Consider the following 23,947-nt stretch of genomic DNA (forward strand, 5'->3'; position numbering starts at 1 on the left):
GGCTTACAAGCTTTCAAGAGGGAGCCTAGATCCAAAGGGCATGGAGGAAGGTAGAATCTCCACTGAGTAGTATCCAATCTGTCTGAGCAGGGCTAATGAAAGGATATGGGGATAGGTCTCTTGTGATACAATGGTAAATAATTGTTATCAGGATTGACTGTGAGGGTCGGAAATGTAAAGGTAGACATTATGTAGCAAAAGGAGGGGACTGATTGACTTTGCAGTCTAGGAGCAGAGGTCCCTGAGACCATCAAGGGAGAAGAGTGGAGAGCGGGACTCTACCCAGAGAAGCCATGATGCCTGAGATGGAGGCAGAGACAATGACTTGAAGAGATGGAGCGGCTGGGAACTTTAGACCCAGAGAGGGAGAGGGGCTGTGTGCTGAAGACTGGGGGGCAGACTTGCAAGATATACCCTTTGATTGGTTGGATTGTAACCATGGCAGTGAAACGATATACGATAGGATAAACGATATACGATAGGATAATGTTCTATCATGTACACTATCACAAAATTCACAATAAAACATAAAAAAAAAAAAAAAAAGTACTTTATGATGTCTAAACCTGTTTAACCAGCTGTCTTAATGACATAACAAGGGGACTTCAGTACCTCCCTGCTGCTAACTCCTTTGCTCATCGCATCCTATACTTTTTATTTTAAGCACTTAACACACTTGGTTATTATATATTGATTTATGACTATTTGCTTAATGCCAGCTCCCCACTCTAGTGTTAAAGAAGGCCTTTGTTCGAGAGGACAGAGACCGTGTGTGTGCTGTTCATTGTATATCTAATGTCCACCACAGTGCCTGACACTGTTCAGTAAATATCTGCTGATTGGATAGATGACAGATGAATGGAAGACAGTTGATTTAGATTTTAGGGACTTAACCATTTCAGAAATGAATCTGCTTACATTTTTAAACAGATAATATAATTCCTGGTGGGTGCTGTAGGATCAGCACTGGACTTTGAACCACAAAGTTGGAAGTTCAAATCTACCAGCTGCTTCTCAGAAACCCTATACAGGGTTGCTAAGATTTGGAACCGACTCAACTACACTTAACAATAACAACAACAATATAACTGTATGTTACCGGCTTATTAAAGCTTCTCCAGTCCTCAGAGAAGACCTAGAGAATAGTTAAGCCTACAACCCTATTCAATGTAAAACACAAGTGAACATTATAGCTGGATGAGTCCACTTTAAGGAGATGTCAAACAGAATGCTACTAGGGTTCCAGTTTATACATGCACAGTTGTATTCCAAACAAACTATGCTTAAACATGTCTCTGTGGTCCATGGATGGCTGTAGACAAGTTCTATCATTAATACAACTGTCTTTATCTCATTAGGGTGCCTTCAAAAAGAAAAACAGTTTCAATCAAAACAATGACTTCAAAGGGTATCTGCTGGGTCAGTTAGATTCAAGGCAGAGAGTTCAGCTCAGAAAGCTATGACAGCTGTTTTGGGGTAATTACTATGGGGTTATCTTGATAGATTTTCTTAAAGGACACAGAATAATCATGAGGGTTTACTGGGAGGGGGTTTTAAGAAAATTGAAAACTGCATTATTGGGGAAAAGTCCAGGCAAGTTGCACCGAGTTATTATTTCCCCCATCACAACAATGCACATACTTGCAGGGGCAGCAAGGGCTATCCTCTGAGAATTTCACTGGAAAACCTTAGCCCATCTACCCTATCCTACCGATATATCCTGTACCCATTTACGCTTATCTCAAGAGCACTGAAAAGGAACATAATTTGAGTCTCTCGAGGATGCCAAAATTACTGTTCTGACATTGTATAAATCAAAGTGCACAAAAAAGTTTACAGTGATAGAAACATCTCTTTTAGAAATGTATAGACCTCGATGGAGTCCTGGTGTGATGCTATGGGTTAATGCACTGGACTGCAAAGTCAGTTTGAACCGCAAGGTCAGCAGTTCAAGCTCACCAGCCGCTCCTCAGAAACTAGGGTCGACTCAACAGCACTTAACAGATGGAGGGTATGTAGGAAAACAATAGCTTCACATTCTAAGATTTTGTACGGTAAAAGTGTCAAAGATTTTGTAGCAATACTTTGTGGCTCCTCCTTGTATTTCTCCTTGCTGTATAAATCACTGAGGCCCTGGTGAAGAGGCTCTAAGGCATCCCTGGGTCACGCATCCTAGAGCATTCCATGCACCACCTTGGAGCGCCATCTCTCAGACACAGCCTCTGACGTCAGAGTTGACCTTAATTGGCTCAAAGTCAGCAACACGAGATGTCACAGTGCTGACAGATATAAAGTGCTGTGGCAAACTGAGCTATAGTAGCCTGCTGTTTTGGCAAGTTAGATCAATGCATACTAGGAAATGCTGAAAAAGAGAAATGTAAAGTAAATCAGCATAATTTTGGAAGCCAAGGCAGCCTGTTAATTAACTGAAAGAACTGACATTTATGCATGCTTTAGCATGCAAAAGCACTTTCGTATTCCACTCTCAATTAATTCTCACAGCTCTATAAACTAGATAAATCATTATTATCTATGTTTTACCAATGTGGAGATTTTGGGACTCAGGAACTGGCAAGTGGCCATGATTAAATTCCCAGGTCTTTTGACTCCATGGTTCCTTCCGCTATATTTATCACACCATTTCTCCCTTTCTCAGCATATGGTCATGCAAAGAATTACCCGAGTATACGCCAAAGGAAATGAAAAACCTCAGAAAGCATTCCCCAATAACCTTCTCCTTCCCTCCACCTACACTAGGGGTGTACATCGTGGGAGGGCAGGAAATGAAGATGCAGCAGGGACCAATCAATAGGAGAAACAAGATATATAAGGAAAGAAGCTTATGGTCTGGCCTCTGTTAGCAACTTCTGCTCAACTTGCAAAATCTTCTGGTCAGAGATCAGTCCAGCTAGAGAAAACAATTTGAGCAAAGCAATAACCAGTACTATATTTCCTGAAACAGACACTTGGGGAAAGTCACAAGCTTCCTGGCTTGGAAATTTGGTCTGGCCCTACTCTGAAAACAAAGTCCATCATTTTGTGCCCTCATTACCTCTCACCTAGTTAGCCACATCAATTGCCTAACTTGCTCTCATGCTTCCAAATTTTTCTCCTTCCAACCCTTCCCCCCACCAATGCAATCTTCAAATGTCGTCATTTTTTCTCCCTTATGATGCTCCAATAACACTTTCTCTGAACTTTTGTTACAGCACCAATCATATTCTGTCATGTATTGACAGATACGCATCTGATTACATGCTTATCTCCACAGGTGTACTATAAATTCCCCAAGGGCAGGGCACATGTCTACCTGATGCCTAAAGTCTTACATACAGAAAATACTCAATAAACATTCTATTCCCAACTTCATTTACTTCATTCACCTCATCCAGTCTCATGTTTAGATATTACCTAAAGGCCAACACTTACAGTTCTCTCACTCAGACCTCTCCACTGAACTCTACACTTATATATCTAGCTGCCTACTCAATAATTCTGTTTGTGTGTCAACTGACATACCAAACTCAACACAACCAAACTGGATCTCATCTCATGGTCCTCTCAACCTGTTCCACTTGTAGTCTTTCCCGTCTTAGTTCATGGAAATTTCGATTTTCTAGTTGCTCAGACCCAAACCCCTGGGGTCATCTGTGACTCCTTTCTTTCTCACACACCTTAAATGAGAAAACTCAGACCATTTCTATATATCCTGACTCTATGGAGAAGACTTCATGATCTCCACTGCCCTCTTTCACCTCTAGCCTGGATTATCACTGCAGTCTCCTAACTTCAGCCTTGTTTCCTACAGTTTATTCTCAACATCCTACAGCTTATTCTGTATTCAAAACAATCCTTTTCAAATGGAAGTTATAGCAAGTCCTTTGGTCAAAACCCCACAGTGGCTTCCCATTTATTGGCAAGTAAAGGCCTTTCAATGGCCTACAAAGCTCTTCATCATCTGTGCTCTCTCTCACATCCTGTTTGTTGCTCTCTGGCCACAGCCAATGCTGGCTCTGCTCTGCTCTCACTCAGCTCCAGCCTCACTGGCCTCCTTCTTGTTTGTTCCATGTGCCAGAGCCTTTACATTGGCTGTTCCCCATATAACTGCATGGCTAACTTCCTCACCTCTTTCTAGTCTTTGTTCAAATACCACCTTTTCAGTGAGCTCACCTTGGCCGCCCTAGTTAAAAAATTGCAACTTCGCCTCAGTGGAACTACCAGTCCTTTTAATGGGCTCTCTGGTTTTCCTGAAGAGTTATCATCTTTGGACTCCTGGTGTGGTGCTGTGGGTTAATGCGCCAGACTGCAAAGCCATTTGAACTTCAAGGTCGGCGGTTCAAGCTCATCAGCTGCTCCTCGGAAACCCTATACAGGGTCGCTACGGGTTGGAATCAACTTGACGGCACTTCACACCAACAACAACAACAAATATACAGTTTATTTCCTTATTTATTATGATTATTGTGTGGCTCCCCTGCTCACTTCCAATCAGCAAGCTTCACAAGGCCAGGGATTTTTGTTTAATTCACTGAAATAGCCGAAGCATGCAGAACAACGTCTGGCATATCATGGGCTCTCAAAAAACATATACTATAAAAGAAGCACTAGTCCACATTCTATGGAACTGGCTCTCCTAGAAACTATGTATCAGACACTTGAGGGAATGGCTTCACACCCACAAAAAGTTTATGAAATGATGGTGTGGTTCAAGATCTCAACCTCATACATCAATTCCAATAATTAGGTGCCCTTTTCTTTATCGCACATCTCTTGGTATCCAGTTCCATATTATGGTTCCTGAAAAATAACCTAGCACCTTGTATTTATCTAGATACTCTGGCCATCTACCCCAGTCCTTATTCCCAGATTGGCCTCTTGTCCTCTCCCTTTTGCTTCCTATCAGACAGACCTCTTTGATCCTGGTCTCTGACCACTAGACCTCCGTAACTTCAACACTCTGTTTACCTGAACATCTGCCCACTTCCTAACATAGACAACTTAAGCCCTTCAATACTACTTCCCCACTGAATATCCTGACTCCTATCTTCTCATTAATCCTGAAACTTTTCTGAAGAGCCAGTCAAACTCTATCTATATGGTTTTTCTACTTAATCTTTAAAATTGGCCCCAAACAGACTAAGCAAATACTGTTAAGTGATGATGCATGGAGGGGACTGTAATCAATGCAGTGAAACAAAATACAATAGAATGAGTATAAACCCTATGTTCTCCCATGTTAACTATCACTCAATTCACAAAAAAACCTTTAAAAAAAAAAAATCTGCCCAGCCCTGACTTGAGCCTGAAAATAATGGACATAAGTTTCTGGCTCCTCAAAGAACATAGTCAATCTTCCTAACTGTCAGAATACATTTGGCTACCAAAAATTAATCAGTCAACATTGTTGTTGTTGGGAGGAGAAAGCCTCATCTTTCTCCCGCAGAGCAGCTGGTAGTTTCGAACTGCTGACCTTGTGTTTCGTAGCTCGATTCATAACCACTATGCTACCAGAGCTCCTTCAGTCAACATTAAACAATATGAATTTTTCTTCAGTTTTTGTTGTTGTTGTTGGGTGCCATCGAGTCAGTATCAACTCATAGTGACCTTATGCACAGCAGAACGAAACACTGCCCAATCCTGGGCCAACCTCACTATTGGTGCCACGCTTGAGCCCACTGTCACTTTGCCAATTCATCTCGCTGGAGTCTTGGCTTATCTATTTTACTTAGATCCTTCCATTTAGGTGATATCAGAATATACTTTGCATTTTGGTGCCTAGAAAAAAAGAATACTCTCAGATTCCTCAGGAAACAAGACAAGATTAGAAGAATGTTTGGGTACAAATAAAATAGCAATGGTTTGTAGTCTGAATCCAATTTTTACCCTGCTAGTCCTCGTATACTTTTCAGCATTAATACCACATACCTAGAAGCATCAAGGAATGGTTTGTAGGCCAAGCTGATCCATTCTTCTCTATTGGATGAATATTTTGGCTCCCGGGCTGTTTCTCTTATGGTGTCCAAATCTACTAAATAATGACATTTATTGATGTCAATCTGCAAAGGAGAAAGGGCAACTCTTCATTAGTAATTACCAAGGTCCCTTCAAGGTAGAGAAAATCAAATACAATCCTAAGAAATCCCACAGGGTTTTATAGGAAAGAATATCTAAATCTTTGGACGTGTTACCTATGATCTCTTCCCTAGGATAAGGCTATTTGGTGTTGAAGTATTATTTAGACTAAGGGGGTAGGGATGGGGCTGGGGCATGTGAACCTCTGGTGCGGTGGCACTTAGGATAAGCACTGGACTACTAACTGCAAGGTTCAAACCCACCAGCTTCTCCTCAGAAACCAAACACAGGGTCACTATGAGTTGGAACCGACTCAACGGCACTTAAGAATAACAACCCACTCATCTAGTCAAAGGTATATGTAAGCTTTGAGTTGTCTAACCCTAGTTTGGATTATGAAGTCTCCCTTGCCCCACAGACAATTCTGAAGCCACTTTGAGGCCACTCACAATCTACCTCTGGAAAACCTATCTTCTTCTGCTCACTATTGCTCGTTTCATCATAACTGGGATATCATGTATGTCATCTTCTTCAAAGAGTCAACAAAATTGAGACACCAGAACCGTCTCCTCAGCAAAAGCCCAATAAAAACAGATATTAGATCCGCAGGTGTGAAGATTGTAAAATATATATAGCACGTACTAGCAAAACTATAGTCCATTTAGTCACAGGCACTTGTAAGAGAAATATTTAAACATTTCACATAAAGCCACATTGCTACTGTGTGTCTCACCAAATTGATGAATTCAATGAAACGTGCTACAAAATACTTAGAATCCTTCGGCTGTTTAATTCATTTCAAACTGCTATCACATACATTCTTCCTCTCTTTTCAAAGTCACCAGAGTACTTACCAAGGACATTTTTAAAAGGCTTTTTAAAGTTTTAAAAAGTTAAAACTTTTTTTTTCAAAGCAGAAAAAAGGGCACTGCCTTACACCCGGGCCAAGAATGATGCCAAGACACATGGAGGACTCCATGGAATGCTGGGCCTACAGATGCTGAAAGGAATTAAGAACCTTTCTCCTAAACTGTGAGGCACAAGAGACAAAACCTTCCTCTAGAGCTGTGAATTAGATTTCTAGCACCTCACAGAATGGTCAAACCATTCAAGATCAAAAGGGTAGCATTTACCCTTACTCAAAGAGAAAACTCAGAAAGGTTGGGAAAGATGGAGAATGGAAGGAAGCAGTACAGGGAGGAAGTGGGAGAAGTGATGCTCAGTTGAGAGGATTGCAATCATTGAAATGAAATGAAGTATATGGTTTGTTGAACGTAAAACTTAATGATCTATTCTGTAAACCTTCATTTAACACACAATAAAAAGTTGAAAAATATTTAAAACCAAGAAAGAGTCCTTCTAGATGATCAGACTTGAATTACTATAAAGACCATCTAAAATATAAATACATCTACAACAAATATCATATTTAATGGTGAAGGGTTGAAAGCTTTCCCTTTGGGAACAAGAATCAGACAAGATCCATCAGACATCAGCAATGGTATCCTTTATTCCACATCTTCTTTTAAATCTGGCTGGAATTTCTAGGCAGTTCTTTGCCAATGTGCTGCTGCAAACATTTTAAAATTATCTTTAGCAAACTTTTACTTACCTGTGATATTGATGATATTGTTCAATAATTTCTGATTCTATTGAATCACCTTTCTTTGGAATGGGCACAAATATGAATCACTTCCAGCCAGGCAGCTGTCTCTGAAATTTCTTGAAATAGATGAGTGTGTGCTTTCAGTGTTGGATTCATTTGCTGAAATATCCCAGTTGGTATTCCACCAATTTCTGGAACCTTGTTTTTCTCCAATGCCTTAGTGAAGCTTGGACTTCTTCCATCAGTAACGTGGTTCTTGATTATATGCTACCTTCTGAAATGGTTGAACACCAACTCTTTTTGGTACAGTGACTCTGTGTATTCCTTCCATCTTTTGATGCTTCTTGCATTGTTCAATATTTTGTCCATAGAATCCTTATTACAACTTGAGGCTTGAATTTTTTCTTCAGTTCTTTCAGCTTGAGAAATGCTGAGTATGTTCTTCCCTTTTGGTTTTCTAACTGCAGGTCTTTACACATTTCATTATAAGACTTTACTTTGTCTTCTCAAACTGCCTTTTAAATCTCCTCTTCAGCTCTTATACTTCATCATTTCTTCTATTCACTTTAGATTACACTCTATGTTCAAATGCAAGTGTCAAAAAGAGTCTCTTCTAACATTCATTTTGGTCTTTTCTTTCTTTCCTGTCTTTTAAATGACATTTTACTTTCTTTATGTATGATGTCATCCCATAATGCATCATCTGGTCTTCTGTCATTAGTGTTCAATCCATCTATTCTTAAGATGGCCTCCAAATTCAGGTGAGATATATACAAAGTCATACTTTGGCTCTCATGGACTTGTTTTAATTGACTGCAGCTTCAATTTGAATTTGTGTATGAGCAACTGATGATCTGTTCCATAGTCAGACCTGGACTTGTTCTGACTGATGATATTGAGGTTTTCCATAATTTCTTTCCACAGATGTAGTTTATTTGATTCTTGTGCATTCCATTAGGTGAGGACCATAATATAGCCATCATTTATGCTGTTAAAAAAATAACATCCCAAAATTCTATCATGTAATCTCCAACATGGTTTCTATCACCACAGTCATATTTTCCAACTATTGATTCTTGTTCTTGTTAGTGTCCAACTCTCACATTTCAATCACCAATAAATAAATATTAATGCATTTTGATTGCATGTTTGATCAATTTCAGACTACAGAAGTTGTCAAAAATCTTCAATTTCTTCATTTTTGGCATTAGTAGTTGGTACATACATTTGAATAATAATCATATTAACTGATCTTCCTTGTCTTTTTGTTGTTAAGTACCATCAAGTCGGTTCTAACCCACAGAAACCCTGGATGTATAGGGTTTCCAATTCATATGGATATTATTCTATCAGTGATAGCATTGTACTTCAGGATCTTGAGTTATTATTTTCTAAAATATATGTGACAAGAACACTACTCCATTCAACAAAGTATTAAAGATACTAGCCAGCAGTGAGATAAGGAAAAGAAACGAAGGGCAGAAATAACAGAAAGGGAAAACTAAACTATTCATCGCAGTTGGTATGACTGGGTATATATAAAATCCTTATGAATCTACAGGCACAGTTTTAGAATTACTAAGGGTGTTTAGCAAGTCTGGGACAAGATGGCAAAGTAAGCAAGCTCACTGAGCTAACCCTAATAAAGACATGGGAAACTGAGTGAAACAGATATAGAGGGTGATCCTGGAATCCTGAGCATCAGATGATAGAACAGAGAGGTGGCAAATTAGACGAGGAAGCTGAACAGGATCAATGAGAGAGAAGAAAACGGGAGGACCTTGGGCTGATGTGGAGAGGTGCAGCCATCTTGAGCTTTTGTGAGTGACTTTTGATATAGTGGCCTGCAGACACAGGACTCAGCGGGAGGCTGTGGCAAGGGGCTGTAATTTGCCCTTCTTCCCAGGCCCTCCTGGTAGCCTGAGGCCTGACTAGTCCCCACCCTTAGCAACCCAGGCCTCTGTTCTGCCAATCCCAGCATTAGAGTCCTGTACACTCTATTTGCATGGTCTTTGGTTAGAAAAGCCGTATCAGGTAGATTAAAGGTACAAGGAGTGACTGCTAAATGGATACAGGGTTTCTTTTTGAGGTGATGGAAATATTCTTAAATTTAAAAGTGACGGTTGTAGAACACTGTGAAACAACTAAAAGCCACTTTACTTTACAGAAATACACTTTAAAGCAGTTTTAAATGGTAAATTTTGTTACGTGCATTTGATCTCAAAAATTAAAAAATTAAGATGCTACAAAGTAGACCTAAATAACTGAAGAGAGATACCTCATTCCTAAATGAAAGACTCAAGATGATAAAGAATGTGGTGGCTCTGTAGCATAAACACTGTTGTGCAAACTGCAAGGTCAGCAGTTCAAGCCCACTAGATATTCCACAGGAAAAAAGATGAAGCTTTCTGCTCCTGCAAAGATTTACAACCCTGGAAATCCTAACAGGTTGACTATGAGTTGAAACTGACTAGATGACATTTAACAACAACATACCTTATTCTTAAATGAAAGACTAACAATTATAAAGATGTAAATTCTTCCCAAATTGACTGATAGATTAGATGCTATCTTGATCAAAATTCCAACAGAATTGTTATTGTTAAAGGTTGATAAGTTAGTTTTAAAGCATATATGGAAACGCAGAAGGACAAGAATAGCCAAGATACTCTTGAAAAAAACAAGATGGAAGTCTTACTTACTATAAAGTTAAACTCACTAAGACAGTGAGATACTAGTGCAGGAATAGACCACCAGACCAATAAAAAGAATAGATTCACATACATAAGGCCCTTCATGATAACAGAAATGATACCACACAGTGTGGGAAGAGGATGATCTTTTCTTTAACTAGTGCTGGGACAACTGAGTATCCATAATGGGAAAAATGAAATTGAAGTTCAACTTCACTCCGTATACAAAACTTAACTTCCAACAGCTTACCAACCTATGTGAAACACAAAACTATAAAGTTCTTGGAAGATAATGTAAAAGAATATCTCTACGATTTAGAGTAAAATTTTTTAGACAAGGTACAAGAAAGCACTAACTATAAAAGAAATGATTGATAAGTTTGACTATATTAAAATTGGAAATATCTGTTCATCAAAAGACACACTGATAAGAGAATGAAGAGAGAAGTCACAGGCTAGGAAAAGCTCTATGCAATACATTTAATCATGATGGATTCATATCTAGAATATATAAAGGATTCCTATTCATCAGTAAGGGGCTCTGGTACTGTAGTGGTTAGGAATCGGGCTGCTAACCTCAGGGTCAGCAGTTTGAAACTACCACGGTTCTGTGGAAGAAAGATGAGGCTTTCTGCTCCCATAAAGATTTACAGCCTCGGAAACCCTGTACAGGGTCGCTATGAGTCGGAACCGACTCTATGGCACATAACAACAACAATTCATCAGTAAGACACAGACAGACCACCCAATATAGGAAAATGGGCAAATGACTTGAATAGACACTCCACAAGAATAAATCTATATGGCCAAAAACAAATTTTAAAAAAAAGTCTCATTCTCATTGTTGTTGTTTGTTGTTATGTGCCATGGAATCGGTTCTGACTCAAAGTGACCCTGTACAGGGTTTCCGAGGCTGTAAATCTTTACGAGAGCAGAACGCCTCATCTTTCTGCCATGGAACAGCTGGTAGTTTCGAACTGCTGACCGTGAGATTAGCAGCCTGATTTGTAACCGCAACAATACCAGAGCTCATTCTCATTAGTAACCAAGAAAATGCAAATTAGATCTATAATAAAAAGTTGAAATATCAGTGTTGACCAGAATGTGAAACAACTCTTACACACTACTGGCAGGAGAATAAGTTCTTTAGAAACTATTTGGCAGAATCTAGGGGAAGATTAAACATATGCATTTCCTATGATTCAGCAATTCTACTCCTAGACATTAGATTAAAACATATGAAATCATTCAACTTTGTTCACAAAACTGGAAACGACATATAATTCAAACTAATGCATATCTAGCAAAAAAGCATGCACCAAAAGAGAAGTTCAAGAACATTTAAAGTGGCAGTATTTATAGCAGGTTGAAAAACCAAATGTCCATTAATAGTAAAATAACAAATTGCGGTACCATCACACAATTAAATACTACACAATGATAAAATACTATACTGCTACATGTAATAATGTGCGATTATTACAAACAAAATGTTGAATGAAAGTATCAAGGCATGAAGGGCCAAACACGGTAGGATGCCATATATATGAAATTCAAAGTAAGTAAACTATTACGAATCAGGCTGCTAACCTGAAGGTCAGCAGTTTTGAAACTACCAGCTGTTCTGTGGGAGAAAGATGAGGCTTTCTGCTCCCGTAAAGATTTACAGCCTAGGAAACCCTGTACGTGGTTGCTATGAGTTAGAACCGACTCCACAGCACATAACCAATCAACCAACCAACCAACCCTATACTGTTTAGACATGCATATAAAGGTGGTATATCTAAAAAGAAAAGCAAGGAAATTGTTACCATGAAAGTCAGGAGACACCCTCCAAAGGGAGACTTGGGTAGTTGGGTAGGTAGTGCTCAAAAGGGACTGACCACTGGAGGAGACTCTGGGGCTGGCAATGTTCTGTCTTTTGACTTGGGTGATGGTTACACAGGTAGCGGTCTTATTATTATATTATTAATTTACTGTACATTTACATTTTTGTGCACATTTAGGCTTATAGGTTATACACAATTGAAGGTTTTAATAAGTATATGTGCAAGAACAACTTGGTGTTCTCTGACTTGACTTAAAGTGAACTCTGTTCTTTTCCAACCTCCACCTCACAGCAGTGTTCTCATTTTCTCTCAGCATTATTTATATGTGAAAGGACTTCAGTCTCACATCTGTCTCTACATATGGGCTATTCCCGCAGGGGGGAGAAAGCACACTGAGAATTGACGTCAGACCCATTTCCATTTCACATAACTCTCTAAAAATGATCCTTTACATAAACACTTCAGGAAGCAGCTTTTGGTCTGAACACCCACTCTGTAGCTCCCAAGAATTTTAAGAACATGAAACAAAAATTTTAAAGCTTCCCAAGTGCCATGCCTCTGTAATCAAATAGAACCTGCAAGAGACAGAGCCTCTTATGGTCTTATTCAGATCACCTTTGGTTAGGAAGCATTCAGTGAGACATTTCAAGACAATACTGGGCTTCAGGATGAATTTTCTGACCAGTCACACTACAGGTCCAGTTATCTAGATCTGGTGTTGGGTATATGGTCTACCAGAGATGAGGGTATAATTAATTAATACCCACGTACACCAATCATCTTAAGGTTTACCTTATCAGACCATCAGTAGGCAAATTCCACTAAAAGGTGGATAACAGAAAGATACCAAGGCATAAACCATATTAACTCAGATACTAATCCACAAAAACAACTTAACCTCTTTTTCACCCTTTCTAAGCAGCAGCTGCTGACTATCTGTTTTTCCCCTAGGAAGCAGCTGTGAAACAACTCCAATACATGAGGATAAAGACCTCTAGCAGAAGGATAATCAAGTGTAATCAGGGGCAGTATCTTCATTAGAGAAGGAATGAGGGTATTAGAAAAGGAGCTGTAATTAGTAGCACCAGTGTTAGATTTGGATGTGGGTGCCATCACAAAGTAGTTGCTGTTGTTGTTAAGTGCCATTGAGTCAGTTCTGACTCATAGCAGCCCTGAATAGGGTTTCTGAGGCTTTGAAATTATCTTTGCAGGAGCAGAAAGCCTCATCTTCTCCCACAGAGAGGCTGGCGGGCTTTAACTGCAGACCTTGTGGTTTACAGTCCAGTGCATATTGTATGGACCCACCAAGCTCCCACACACATGCTGGGTGACTCATACTAATTTAAGGTATTTATACCTCAATTTTACCTGTAAAATAAGGATAATACCTCTTACTTCAAAGAGTTGTAATGAGGATTAAGTGATACAGGATTCATTTAAATAAACTTTACATTGTATTGTAAAGGACTATATAAATAGCAATAATATTAGAAGGCTTCCTTGATTAACTCTATGACAGTAATAACTTGATGGATAGAAAAAAAAAACTTTGGAGCATTACAGCTCATGAAAATGAATTATTCTTCTTTTCAACCTAGACTTGTGTCAATTCATGTTAAGGCCAATATATGGGGCCGTCAAGTCCCTGCTATGTTGTTGGTAAGTGCCATCAAGTCAGTTCCAATTCATTGTGACACTGTATAGGGTTTCCAAGGAGCAACTGGTGAGTTTGAACCACTGACCCTGTGGTTCAAACTGACCTTGGGGTCCAGTGCTTTATCCCACAGCGCCACACCAGGACTCATAGTCCCTAATTAGCAGTAAATTAGCAGCATCACTATCAAAATGGGTCTTCTGGGCATATCCAAAGCATCCACTATAGACCTATTTGATGAATCCTAAACTAAGAGCCCTGGTGTGATGCTAGACTGCAAAGTCTATCTAAACCTCAAGGCCGGCCGTTTGAGCCCACAAGCTTTTCACCGACAGCACTTAACAACAACAAACTAGGGACTGTAAAGTTCTTATAAGACATGTCTCTTCTGAAATTTAGAATTTAGGTCAGGAAATTATATTAGCACATATGAAATACAGAAAGTATTATAAGAGCTATGAGACATATCATTGGGGGCTATAGGAGTTAGAAAGGTTTCTTGAAGGTGGTAATAAAAACTAAAGTGAAAACAGGAGAACAGTAAGAATATCTGTCATAAACATTGTGAGCTGAGAAATTAAACCTTTTGAGAATCTGAAAACTGATAATGGAAGATCCAAACTATGAGAATCTGGCTTTTGTGTATCAAGAATCTACTCTAGGTTTTTCAGGCAAGGAGTAATATGATTTAAAAAAACAAACCAACCCTGAACAGGCTTTCTGACGAACCCTTGAAACTATTCCCCTGGGATAATCTGTAAACCTTAAACCAAATATATACCCTGAAGTCTTCTTAAAACCAAGTAATAGTCTAACTTAATTCATTTAAAAAGGTCTGCTTTAAGATCACATTAACAACAGTAACTTCAAAGATCAGAAAAGAGAACCTTAGTGGGCCATGAATTTATGTTAACAGAGGAAGAAAAAGAGGGTAAGAACAGTTGTACAAATCCGAGGACATAATCAACATCACTAAATTGTACATGTAGAAAGTGTTGGGTTGGTGTATATTCTTAACAACAACAACAAAAAACAAAAACTAGGACTTAGAAAGAAATGTCTAGAAGTATACATGGCTTCACTGAGGAGGGAACAGCAGGGAGGTGACGGAGGAAAAGGCTGGAAGCAAGAACTCTAGTTACTAATGCAGCATCCAGCATGTGATGACAGTGGGAATGAAATGAAAAAAGGGCAAATCATAGGTCTATTTCAAAGGAACAACTGATGAAGACAATAACAAAACAGGCAGAAGATAAAAAAGAAAATCAACATGGAGATTTTTAATTGCAAAAAGTTGGGAAGAGAGGGGTTACAGTGAAGAACTGTCTTGAGTGAGACTGAGGAAAGATAATAACATGAGTATTCCATCTACTGAGCTGAGAAGAAGCATGGTAAATGCAAGAAATTGAAAGAAGGCCAATGTGACTAAAATACTGAGAGTTCAAGGAGTGTTTTCTGCTCCTATTGCCTACAACACTCCCCATCAATGCCTAATAAATTCTTAGTCACCTTAGTATTTTAGCTAAATATTGACCCTTTAAGCCAGACGAACCAGCTCCACATATAAGGCGAATCTTATTTTTTCACATGTCACTGAAAATGCAATTAAGAAGATGCATAGCAACTGGTACTTCTCCATTAAAATACTTTCAAATTTATATTCTTAAAATTAATTGTAAACTCTATGAAACCCAAGGCTGATCTACCTCAATCACTCCTGTATTCCAAAGACCTTGCTGAGCACAAAACACGTAGTGGGTACTAAGCAAACGTCTATGTAACAAATGTACACAGACACCAGAAAGGAAAGGAAAAGAAGGAAGAAGCAAAGAGGCTATGCTAGGAGAAAGGTACAAAGAGGCTCAGAAGGCACAATAAGGCTGGGGAGGGCGAGTGGAGCACTGTGCAGAAGAAAGGCAGGACAAGCATAGGAAGGAAGGAAGACACCATCGGAAAAGTACTAGTAGGAGAATCGGAGTCTTGGTGTGGTGGTGTAGGACAAGCACTTGACTGTAAGGAAGGTTAGAACCTCAAGGTCAGAGGTTCAAACTCACCAGCCACTGCTCAGAAACCCTACACAGGGTCACTATGGGTTGGAACTGACTCAACAGCATTTTACAGCAACAAGAAGCAGGAAAATCAGAAATACACACAGTTTTGAAAATGGTGGTGGGAGAGTGAATTTTAAGTGCCCCGGAAAGGTCTGAGATGGCAGAAGACTGAGAAAAGGTAACAACAGGAATGAGTTCAACAATTGTCCCAAACTCTAAACATCACAATTTAGAATATTATGTAAGAACAAGGAAAAAACTAATAGTATAACCTCCTATTCTCAGTGACCTTCCCTTCTGTCTATCCAGCTGCCTGAGTCAAGACCTGCTAAGTCCCAAGACAGGAAGGATGTGAATTTGCACTCAGGCGTCTATCAGCTGGAAATGACAATGACGCACATAGCTGTAAAAATAGAGATCTCTGACAAGGGCCAATGTGAAGTTCAGGGAACATCACAGAGGAACCAGCTCCACATATAAGATAAACCTTGTTTCTGAAATGTCACTGAAAATGCAGTAAGAATCCTCTAGGGGGATAATATGAAAAATCAATCGTAAGTGATTGTCCAACTCAAGTAGGAGGATTAAAGCTGCAAAAACTGTTTTTACACTTTGCCAATATCTAGGAATAATTTGGTCATAACCAAGGTTATCCCACAGCAACAAAGGCTGATGCATGCTATTAATACTTTACTTTAAAGAAATATTCAGATCATCTTTCTTCCCAAAACATGCAGTAAACTTTGATTTATTATATCTTTTTGTATCCATCTGTGAATAACTAACACCAGTGTTATATATTATAAGTTATACATTATAAGTTCTACGAAGACAAGGACTGAATCGGGCTTGATTACTATCATACCCCTAGTGCCTGGTACACATAGTCGGAAGTCATAAAAGCTCTGCTGAAGGAAAGTACAGTCACCAACTACACCAGGATAATGTTGTTGTTGTTGTTAGGTGCCACCAAGTCGATATTGACTCATAGCAAACTTATGCGCAACAGAATGAAACACTGCCCAGTCCTGGGGCAATCTCACTACCACTGACACGCTTGAACCCATTAATGCTGCCACTTGGCCAATCCATCTCGTTGGGGTGGGGTGGGGGGGGTCTTCTTCTTTTTCTCTGACCCTCCACCTTGTTGTTGTTGTTGTTAAGTACCGTGGAGTCAGTTCTGACTCATAGTGACCCTACACAGGGTTTCCAAGGCTGTAAATCTTTACAGGAGTAGACTGCCTCATCTTTCTCCCATGGAACTGCTGGTTGTTTCGAACTGCCAACCTTGAGGTTAGCAGCCCGATTCGTAACCACTACACTGCCAGAGCTCCTTACCAAACATGAAATCATTCTCCAGTAACTGGCCCCTCCTGACAATAAATATGTCCTAAGTTTGAGAAACAAGGTGTGGCCATCCTGGCCTCCAAGGAGCACTCTGGCCGCACTTCTTCCAAAATGAATCTATTGGTTCTTTTGGCAGGCCATGGCACTTTCAATATTCATCTCCAACACCATAACTCACCAGGATAATGGGCAACTCCAAATACCAAACAGTGAAAACTGTTAAGTTACAGCTATCTTTAAGTGCCAATTATTTCTTCCCTTAACTTCTAGCCCCTGAAAGACAATCTATTTCAGGTATAGGACATATTGTCAGGAGGGACAAGTCACTGGAGAAGGATATCATGTTTGGTAAGGTGAAGAGTCAGAGAAAAAGAGGAAGACCCCCCAATGGGATGGACTGGCCAAGTGGCAGCATTGATGGACTCAAGCGTGGCAACGGTAGTGAAGTTGGCCCAGGATCAGGCAGTGTTTCGTTCTGCTGTGCATAAGGTCACTATGGGTCGGTACCAACTTGATGGCACCTAACAACAACAGTCAGGTGTGGCACTGTAGGATAAGCACTGGACTGCAAATCACAAGGTTGGTTGTTCAAACCTACCAGTTGCTCCTGAGAAACTCTATACAGGGCTGCTATGAGTCGGAATTGACTCAATGGCATTTAACAACAACAATCAGGCTAGGATATCATTGCTAACGTCAGATGGAGCTTGGCTGAAAAATATAATACCAGAAATATGTTTACTTGTGTTTTACTGACTATGCAAAGGGTTTTCAATGAAAAACCATGGATAACATTGCAAATAAAAGGTATTCTGGAACACCTGATTGTGCTCATGAGGAACCTGTGCTCATGAGGTACCTGTATAGCTAGACCAACTAGGAGTTCTTTGAAATAGAACAAGGGGATATTCAGTGGTTTAGAATCAGGAAAGATGTGTACCAGGGTTATATCTGTGCACCATACCTATTCAAACTATATGCTAAACAAATAATTCTAGAAGCTGCATTATATATGAAGAAGAATGTGGCATCAGGACTGGAGGAAGACTCATTAACAACCTGCAATAAGCAGATGATACAACCTTGCTTGCTGGAAATGAAGAGTACTTAAAATACTTTCTGATGAAGATCAAAGACCAGTCCTCAGTACAGATTGCACATCAATGTAAAGAAAATAAAAATCCTCACCTCACCACTGGACCAATAAATAACATCATGATGAATGGAAAAAAGATCGAAGTTCTCAAAGACTTCATCTTGCTTGGATATACAATCAACACTCATGGAGGAAGCAGTCAAGAAATCAAATGATGTATTGTATTAGGCAAATCTGCTGCAAAAGACTTCTTAAAGTGTCCAAAAGCAAAGATACTACTTTGAGGACTAAGGTGTGCCTGACTCAAGTCATGGTATTTTCAATCACCTTATATACAAATGAAAGTTGGACATTGAATTAGGAAAACCATAGAAGAATTAATGCATTTGAATTATGGCGCTGGAGAAGAATATTAAATGCACCATGGACTTCCAGAAGAACAAACACATCTGTGTTGAAAGAAGTACAGCCAGAAAGCTCCTTTTTTAGAAGTCAGGATGGCAAGACTTCATCTCTCATACTCCAACATGTTATCAGGAGGGACCAGTCCCTGGAAAATGACATTATAATTGATAAAGTAGAAGGTAAGCCAAAAAGAGGAAGACCCCTAACAAGATGGATTGTCACAGCTGCAGCAATGGGCTCAAATGTAACCAACAATTGTAAGGATGGCGCATGACCAGGCAGTGTTTTGTTCTGTTGTACATTGAGTCACTATGAATCAGAACACTGTCGATGGCACCTAACAACAACAACAAAGTCAGCTGCCATCAAGTCAACTCCAACTCATGGCCACCCCGTTGACATCAGAGTAGAACTGAGCTCCACAGGATTGTCAGTGATTCTGATCTTCAGAAGTAGATTGTCAGGCGTTTCTTTCAAGGTGCCCCTGGGTGGATTCAACTTTCCAACCTTCTAGTTATTCGCTGAGTTCTAAACCATCTGTGCTACCCAAGGACTCCATCTTCTCTATGATACCACACAATAAAGAACAAAGCGTGTTGTAAAAAAAGCTACTCAATTATCTAATTAGTATAATGAGGTTAAAACCTGTAAACTGACCACTAATTTCGAGTTGTTGTTGCTGATAAGTGCTGTCCAGTTGATTCTGACTCATTGTGACCCTGTATAGCGTTTCCAAGGAGCAGCTGGGTGAGTCTGAACCCACTGACCTTGTGGTCCGATGATTATCTTATAGCACCACACCAGGACTCTATTAATTTTGAGTAAGCTGAATGATGCACCATTAATAAGATTTGATGTACTTAGATATATTTCCATATTGAAAGAAAGTCCTATGCTGGAGGTAAAAAAAAAAAAAAAAGGTGCTAAGATTTGCTTTTCATACCAAAAATACTTGAGCAATTCCCTGTTGTACTTCTAGCACTGTACCCAACTGAAGATACATTATTTGTCAGGAATGGTGCAGAGAAGGGAATCGCCAAATATGGCCATTCTTGCTAAAGTCTTATGACTCCCACAAAATGACTGAGTGAAACTATACATATAAGTTGAAAAGATACATCCCTGATACACAGCTTTCCATATTTAAAACCATTCAGTGTCCCTTTGTTCTGTTCAAATGACTGCCTCTTGGTCTATGTACTGGTTCCTCAAGAGCTCAGTTAAGTGTTCTAGAATTCCCATTTGTTACAATATTATCCAAAGTTTGTTATGATTCACACAGTCATGTGCCTTTGCATAGTCAATAAAACACAAGTAAATATCTTTCTGGTATTCTCTGCTTTCAGCCAAGATCCATCTGACATCAACAATGTTACACATCCCTTGTTACACAACCTCTTCTGAATCCCGCATGAATTTCTGGCAGCTCACTGTTGATGTACTGCTGTAACTGTTTTTAAATGATCTGCAGTAAAATTTTACTTGCATGTAATAATGATATTATCTGATGATTCTTGCATTCCAGTGGGTCACTTTTCTTTGGAATGGGCACAAATGTGAATCTCTTCCAATCAGTTGGTAAGGGAGATGTCTTCCTAATCTCTTGGCATAGACTCGTGAGCACCTCCAGCATTGCATCAATTTGTTGAAAGGTTTCAATTTTTATTCCATCAATTCCTGGAGCTTTTTTTTTCTTACCAATGCCTTCAGTGCAACTTGGACTTCTCCATTCAATACTAACAGTTTCATCATATGCTACCTCCTGATATGGTTTAAATGTGATTTTCCTAAATACGCCAATTAAAAGACAGAATGACAAGAAAAAAAAACAAAACAAAAAACAAGATCCAACTATATGATGTCTACAAGAAGCCTTATAAACACTTTAAAGACAAAGACACATAGAATAAAAAGTAAAAGGACAGAGGAAACTGTATCAGGCTAATCCTAATCAAAAGAAAGCTAGGGGTAGTTATATTCATTTCAGACAACTGGTAATTGATAAAGGTTAATTCTCCAAGAAGACACAGAATCTTCAGGGTGCCTAATAACAGAGTACCAAATATGTGATGCAAAACAATAAAAATACCAAGAGAAATACAGAAATCCACTAGTATAGTTGGAACCTCAACACCCTTCTATCAGTAACTGACGGATCCAGCAGGGATAAAACCAGTAAGGATTATAGCTAAATTGAATAGCATCATCAATCAACTGGGTTTAATTGACATTTATAGAAGCCTTCATCCAACAACAGCTGAATATGTCCTTATCAAGGTGACAAGGGAATACTCACCAAAACAAAAGACATCCTGAGTTATAAAACACACTTTATAAATTCCAAAGAATAGAAATCATACAAATATGCTCTCAGACCAAAATGGAATTAAGCTAAAAACCATTACCATAAAGACAACAGGAAGTAATAATATAGAGATAACTGGAATTTTTCAAAATATTTAAAGACTGAACAACACTTCTGTATAACACACTGGTCAAAGAAGAGTTTAGAGGAATTAAAATAACTGAATTACAAGAAAATAAAATTTCAGAATTTGTGAGATACACTGAAGCAGTGTTTGGAGGAAGATATACATCAGTGGATGCACTTACTAGAAAAGGAAGATCTAAACACAGTAAACAAAGTAGAATCTCCAAAGAACAGTTTTCTTTTTCTCCAGATGGATCCAGTGAAAGGGAATGAGGGATGATGGTGATAGGATTTTATGATTCAATTGTAATTGTTATCAGGATTAATCATGAATTGCCACAAGTATAATTGTACAAGATGTGTAACCAAGAGGGGTCAGTAGTTAATCTTGCATTTCAGGAACAGCGGATCCCAGGATCATCAAGAAAGAAGAGTATGAGTGGAGCGTGAGATCCTACCCAGGAAAGTGGCAACAGCAGAGGCAGTGGCAGAGGCAATGGCATGGAGAGACAGAGCAGCTGAGGACTTTAGGCCCATGGACTGAGAAAGGCTGTGTGCCGGCAGACAGGAGATTGGCTTGCAAAATGTATCCTTTGGACATTTAAATGAACATATATTTTTTGTTTTGTATGTGTACATCAAATATTTTTGCTTTGTTCATTTGTGAAAAATCAGACGTAAAAGGGAAGCCACAGGGTGAAAGCAAGATAACTATAGTTACAGGGAGGGGAGTGTAATCATTGAGATGAATGAAAAAGTATGATTGGTTGAAAGCAAAGCTGATGATCTTGTCTGTTTACCTACACTCAATTTACAATAAAAAGCTGGAAAAAAAATAATAAAAGCAATAATCTAAGCTTCTATCCTGTGGTGTTATGGGTTAATGCACTGGACTGCAGTGTCAGTTTTGAACCTCACGTCGGCGGTTCAAAGTCACCATCCACCCCTCGGAAACCCTGTACAGGGTCGCTATGAGTCAGAACCTACTCAATAGCACTTAGCAACAACAACAATAAGCTTCTGTCTTAGGAAACGGAAAAAAGAAGAGAATATAAATGTGAAGCAAGCAGAGAAAAGAAATAATAACAACAGGAGCAGAAGTCAGTGAAGTGGAAAACAGGAAATCAATAGAAAAAAACACACCAATGAAACCAAATGTCAGTTGTTTTAATATAAAATAAAACTGATGACCCTCTAGCCAAGCTGACCATGGGAAAAAAAGAGGGGGAAGACACAAATGACCAATATCAGAAATGAAAGAGGGGTCACCACTGATTCCACAGACACTAAAGGAATAATGCTATTGTTAGTTACTTTTGAGGTGATTCAGACTCAAGGGAACCCATGTATGCAGAGTAGAACTGCTCCACAGGGTTTTCAAGGCTGTGACCTTTCAGAAGCAGATGCCATGCCTGTCTTCCAAGGTACCTCTGGGTGAGTTCAGACTGCCAAGCTGTCAGCTGGTAATCCAGCACTTAACTATTGGTACCTCCCACGGACTCCTTAAGGGACAATAAAGAAATATAAACAACTCTATGGCCACAGATTTGATAACTTAAATGAAATAGATACATTCCTTGAAAGATGCAAGCTACCAAAACTCACCCAGGAAAATAAAAGTATCTGGATAGACATATATCTATCTATCAAGGAAATGGAGTCAATAATTAATAATCTTTAAAAAATAAAATCAAACACTAGCCCCAGATGATTTCAATGGTAAATTTCACCAAACACTTAGGAAAGAAATTATACTAATTTGGTACAATCTCTTCCAGAAAACAGGAGCATTTAAGAATGGGTTCTTGGTTTTGTTTTTTTGTAATGTTAATGTGGCAGTCTTAGTGATTTTCTCGTTAAGCCCTGTCACAGTGACCCTATATACGATTTCCAAGAAGAGGCTGGTGGGTTTGAACTACTTGCCCTGTGGTTAGAAGTCCAGTGCTTACAGCCCTATACCATCATCTCTTCTGAGATATAAAAGAGTAGATTAAGCAATCAGAGATGAAGAAGATGGATGCCAAGCCACATGTAGATCACTAAGGAGTTATAGAACAGGTACTAAATAAATAAGAACATTTCCTAAGACCTGACTGGGAGCTTTCCTTCCCCTAAAGCCGGTGCCCTGAATCCAAGACTTCTCATTTCATAAATGGTGAGAAAATAAATTCCTGTTTGTTAAAACCACACAGTTACAGTCTTTCTGTTACAGCAGCACTAGATGACTAAGACAATTATATAGCTCAACCCTGAAGTTCCATACTCGTCTATCACTTTGTTGTACTGTGGTGGCTTATGTGTTGCTGTGATGATAGAAGCTATGCCAAGGGTATTTTAAACACCAACAGGGTCACCCTCAGTAGACAGGTTTCAGTGGAGCTTCCAAACAAAGACAGACTAGGAAGAAGGAGAGGCACACCACATCTGAAAGGTTAGCCACTGAAAACTTTATGAAAATAGACCATGGCATTTTAAATACTTAAGGTGTAACATATATTAAATAAAGCTGTTATTTTTTAATTAAAAAAACAAAACAAAAACCTTGTGAATAGTAGCAGAACATTGTCTAATATAATGCTGCCAGATGAGCCCCTCAGATTGGAAAGCATTCAAAATATGAATGGAGAAGAGCTGACTATTCACAGAAGAGTTGCCCTTAATGATGAGAATGGAGCAAAGCTTGTAGGACTTTCATTTGCTGATGGGGTACAATTCAAAATAAAATAAAATAAACAGCTGCAAACATCCATTAATAATGAGAAT

The 23,947-nt window shown here is 39.1% G+C and overlaps 1 protein-coding gene across 1 annotated transcript in view; it reads right to left on the reverse strand.

The window, feature by feature from the left end:
* The window catches only part of ALG9 (ALG9, alpha-1,2-mannosyltransferase), a 154,535-nt gene that overhangs the window by 37,160 nt on the left and 93,428 nt on the right, over window positions 1–23,947 (reverse strand). Inside the window, exon 15 of the mRNA XM_006833967.1 lies at window positions 5,926–6,056. Within this exon, the coding sequence (XP_006834030.1) occupies window positions 5,926–6,056 (131 nt within the window). The remainder of the gene's footprint in view (window positions 1–5,925; window positions 6,057–23,947) is intronic.

The sequence above is a fragment of the Chrysochloris asiatica genome, unplaced genomic scaffold (genome assembly GCF_000296735.1).
Source record: "Chrysochloris asiatica unplaced genomic scaffold, ChrAsi1.0 scaffold00008, whole genome shotgun sequence".
In the NCBI taxonomy this organism is placed as follows: domain Eukaryota; kingdom Metazoa; phylum Chordata; class Mammalia; order Afrosoricida; family Chrysochloridae; genus Chrysochloris; species Chrysochloris asiatica.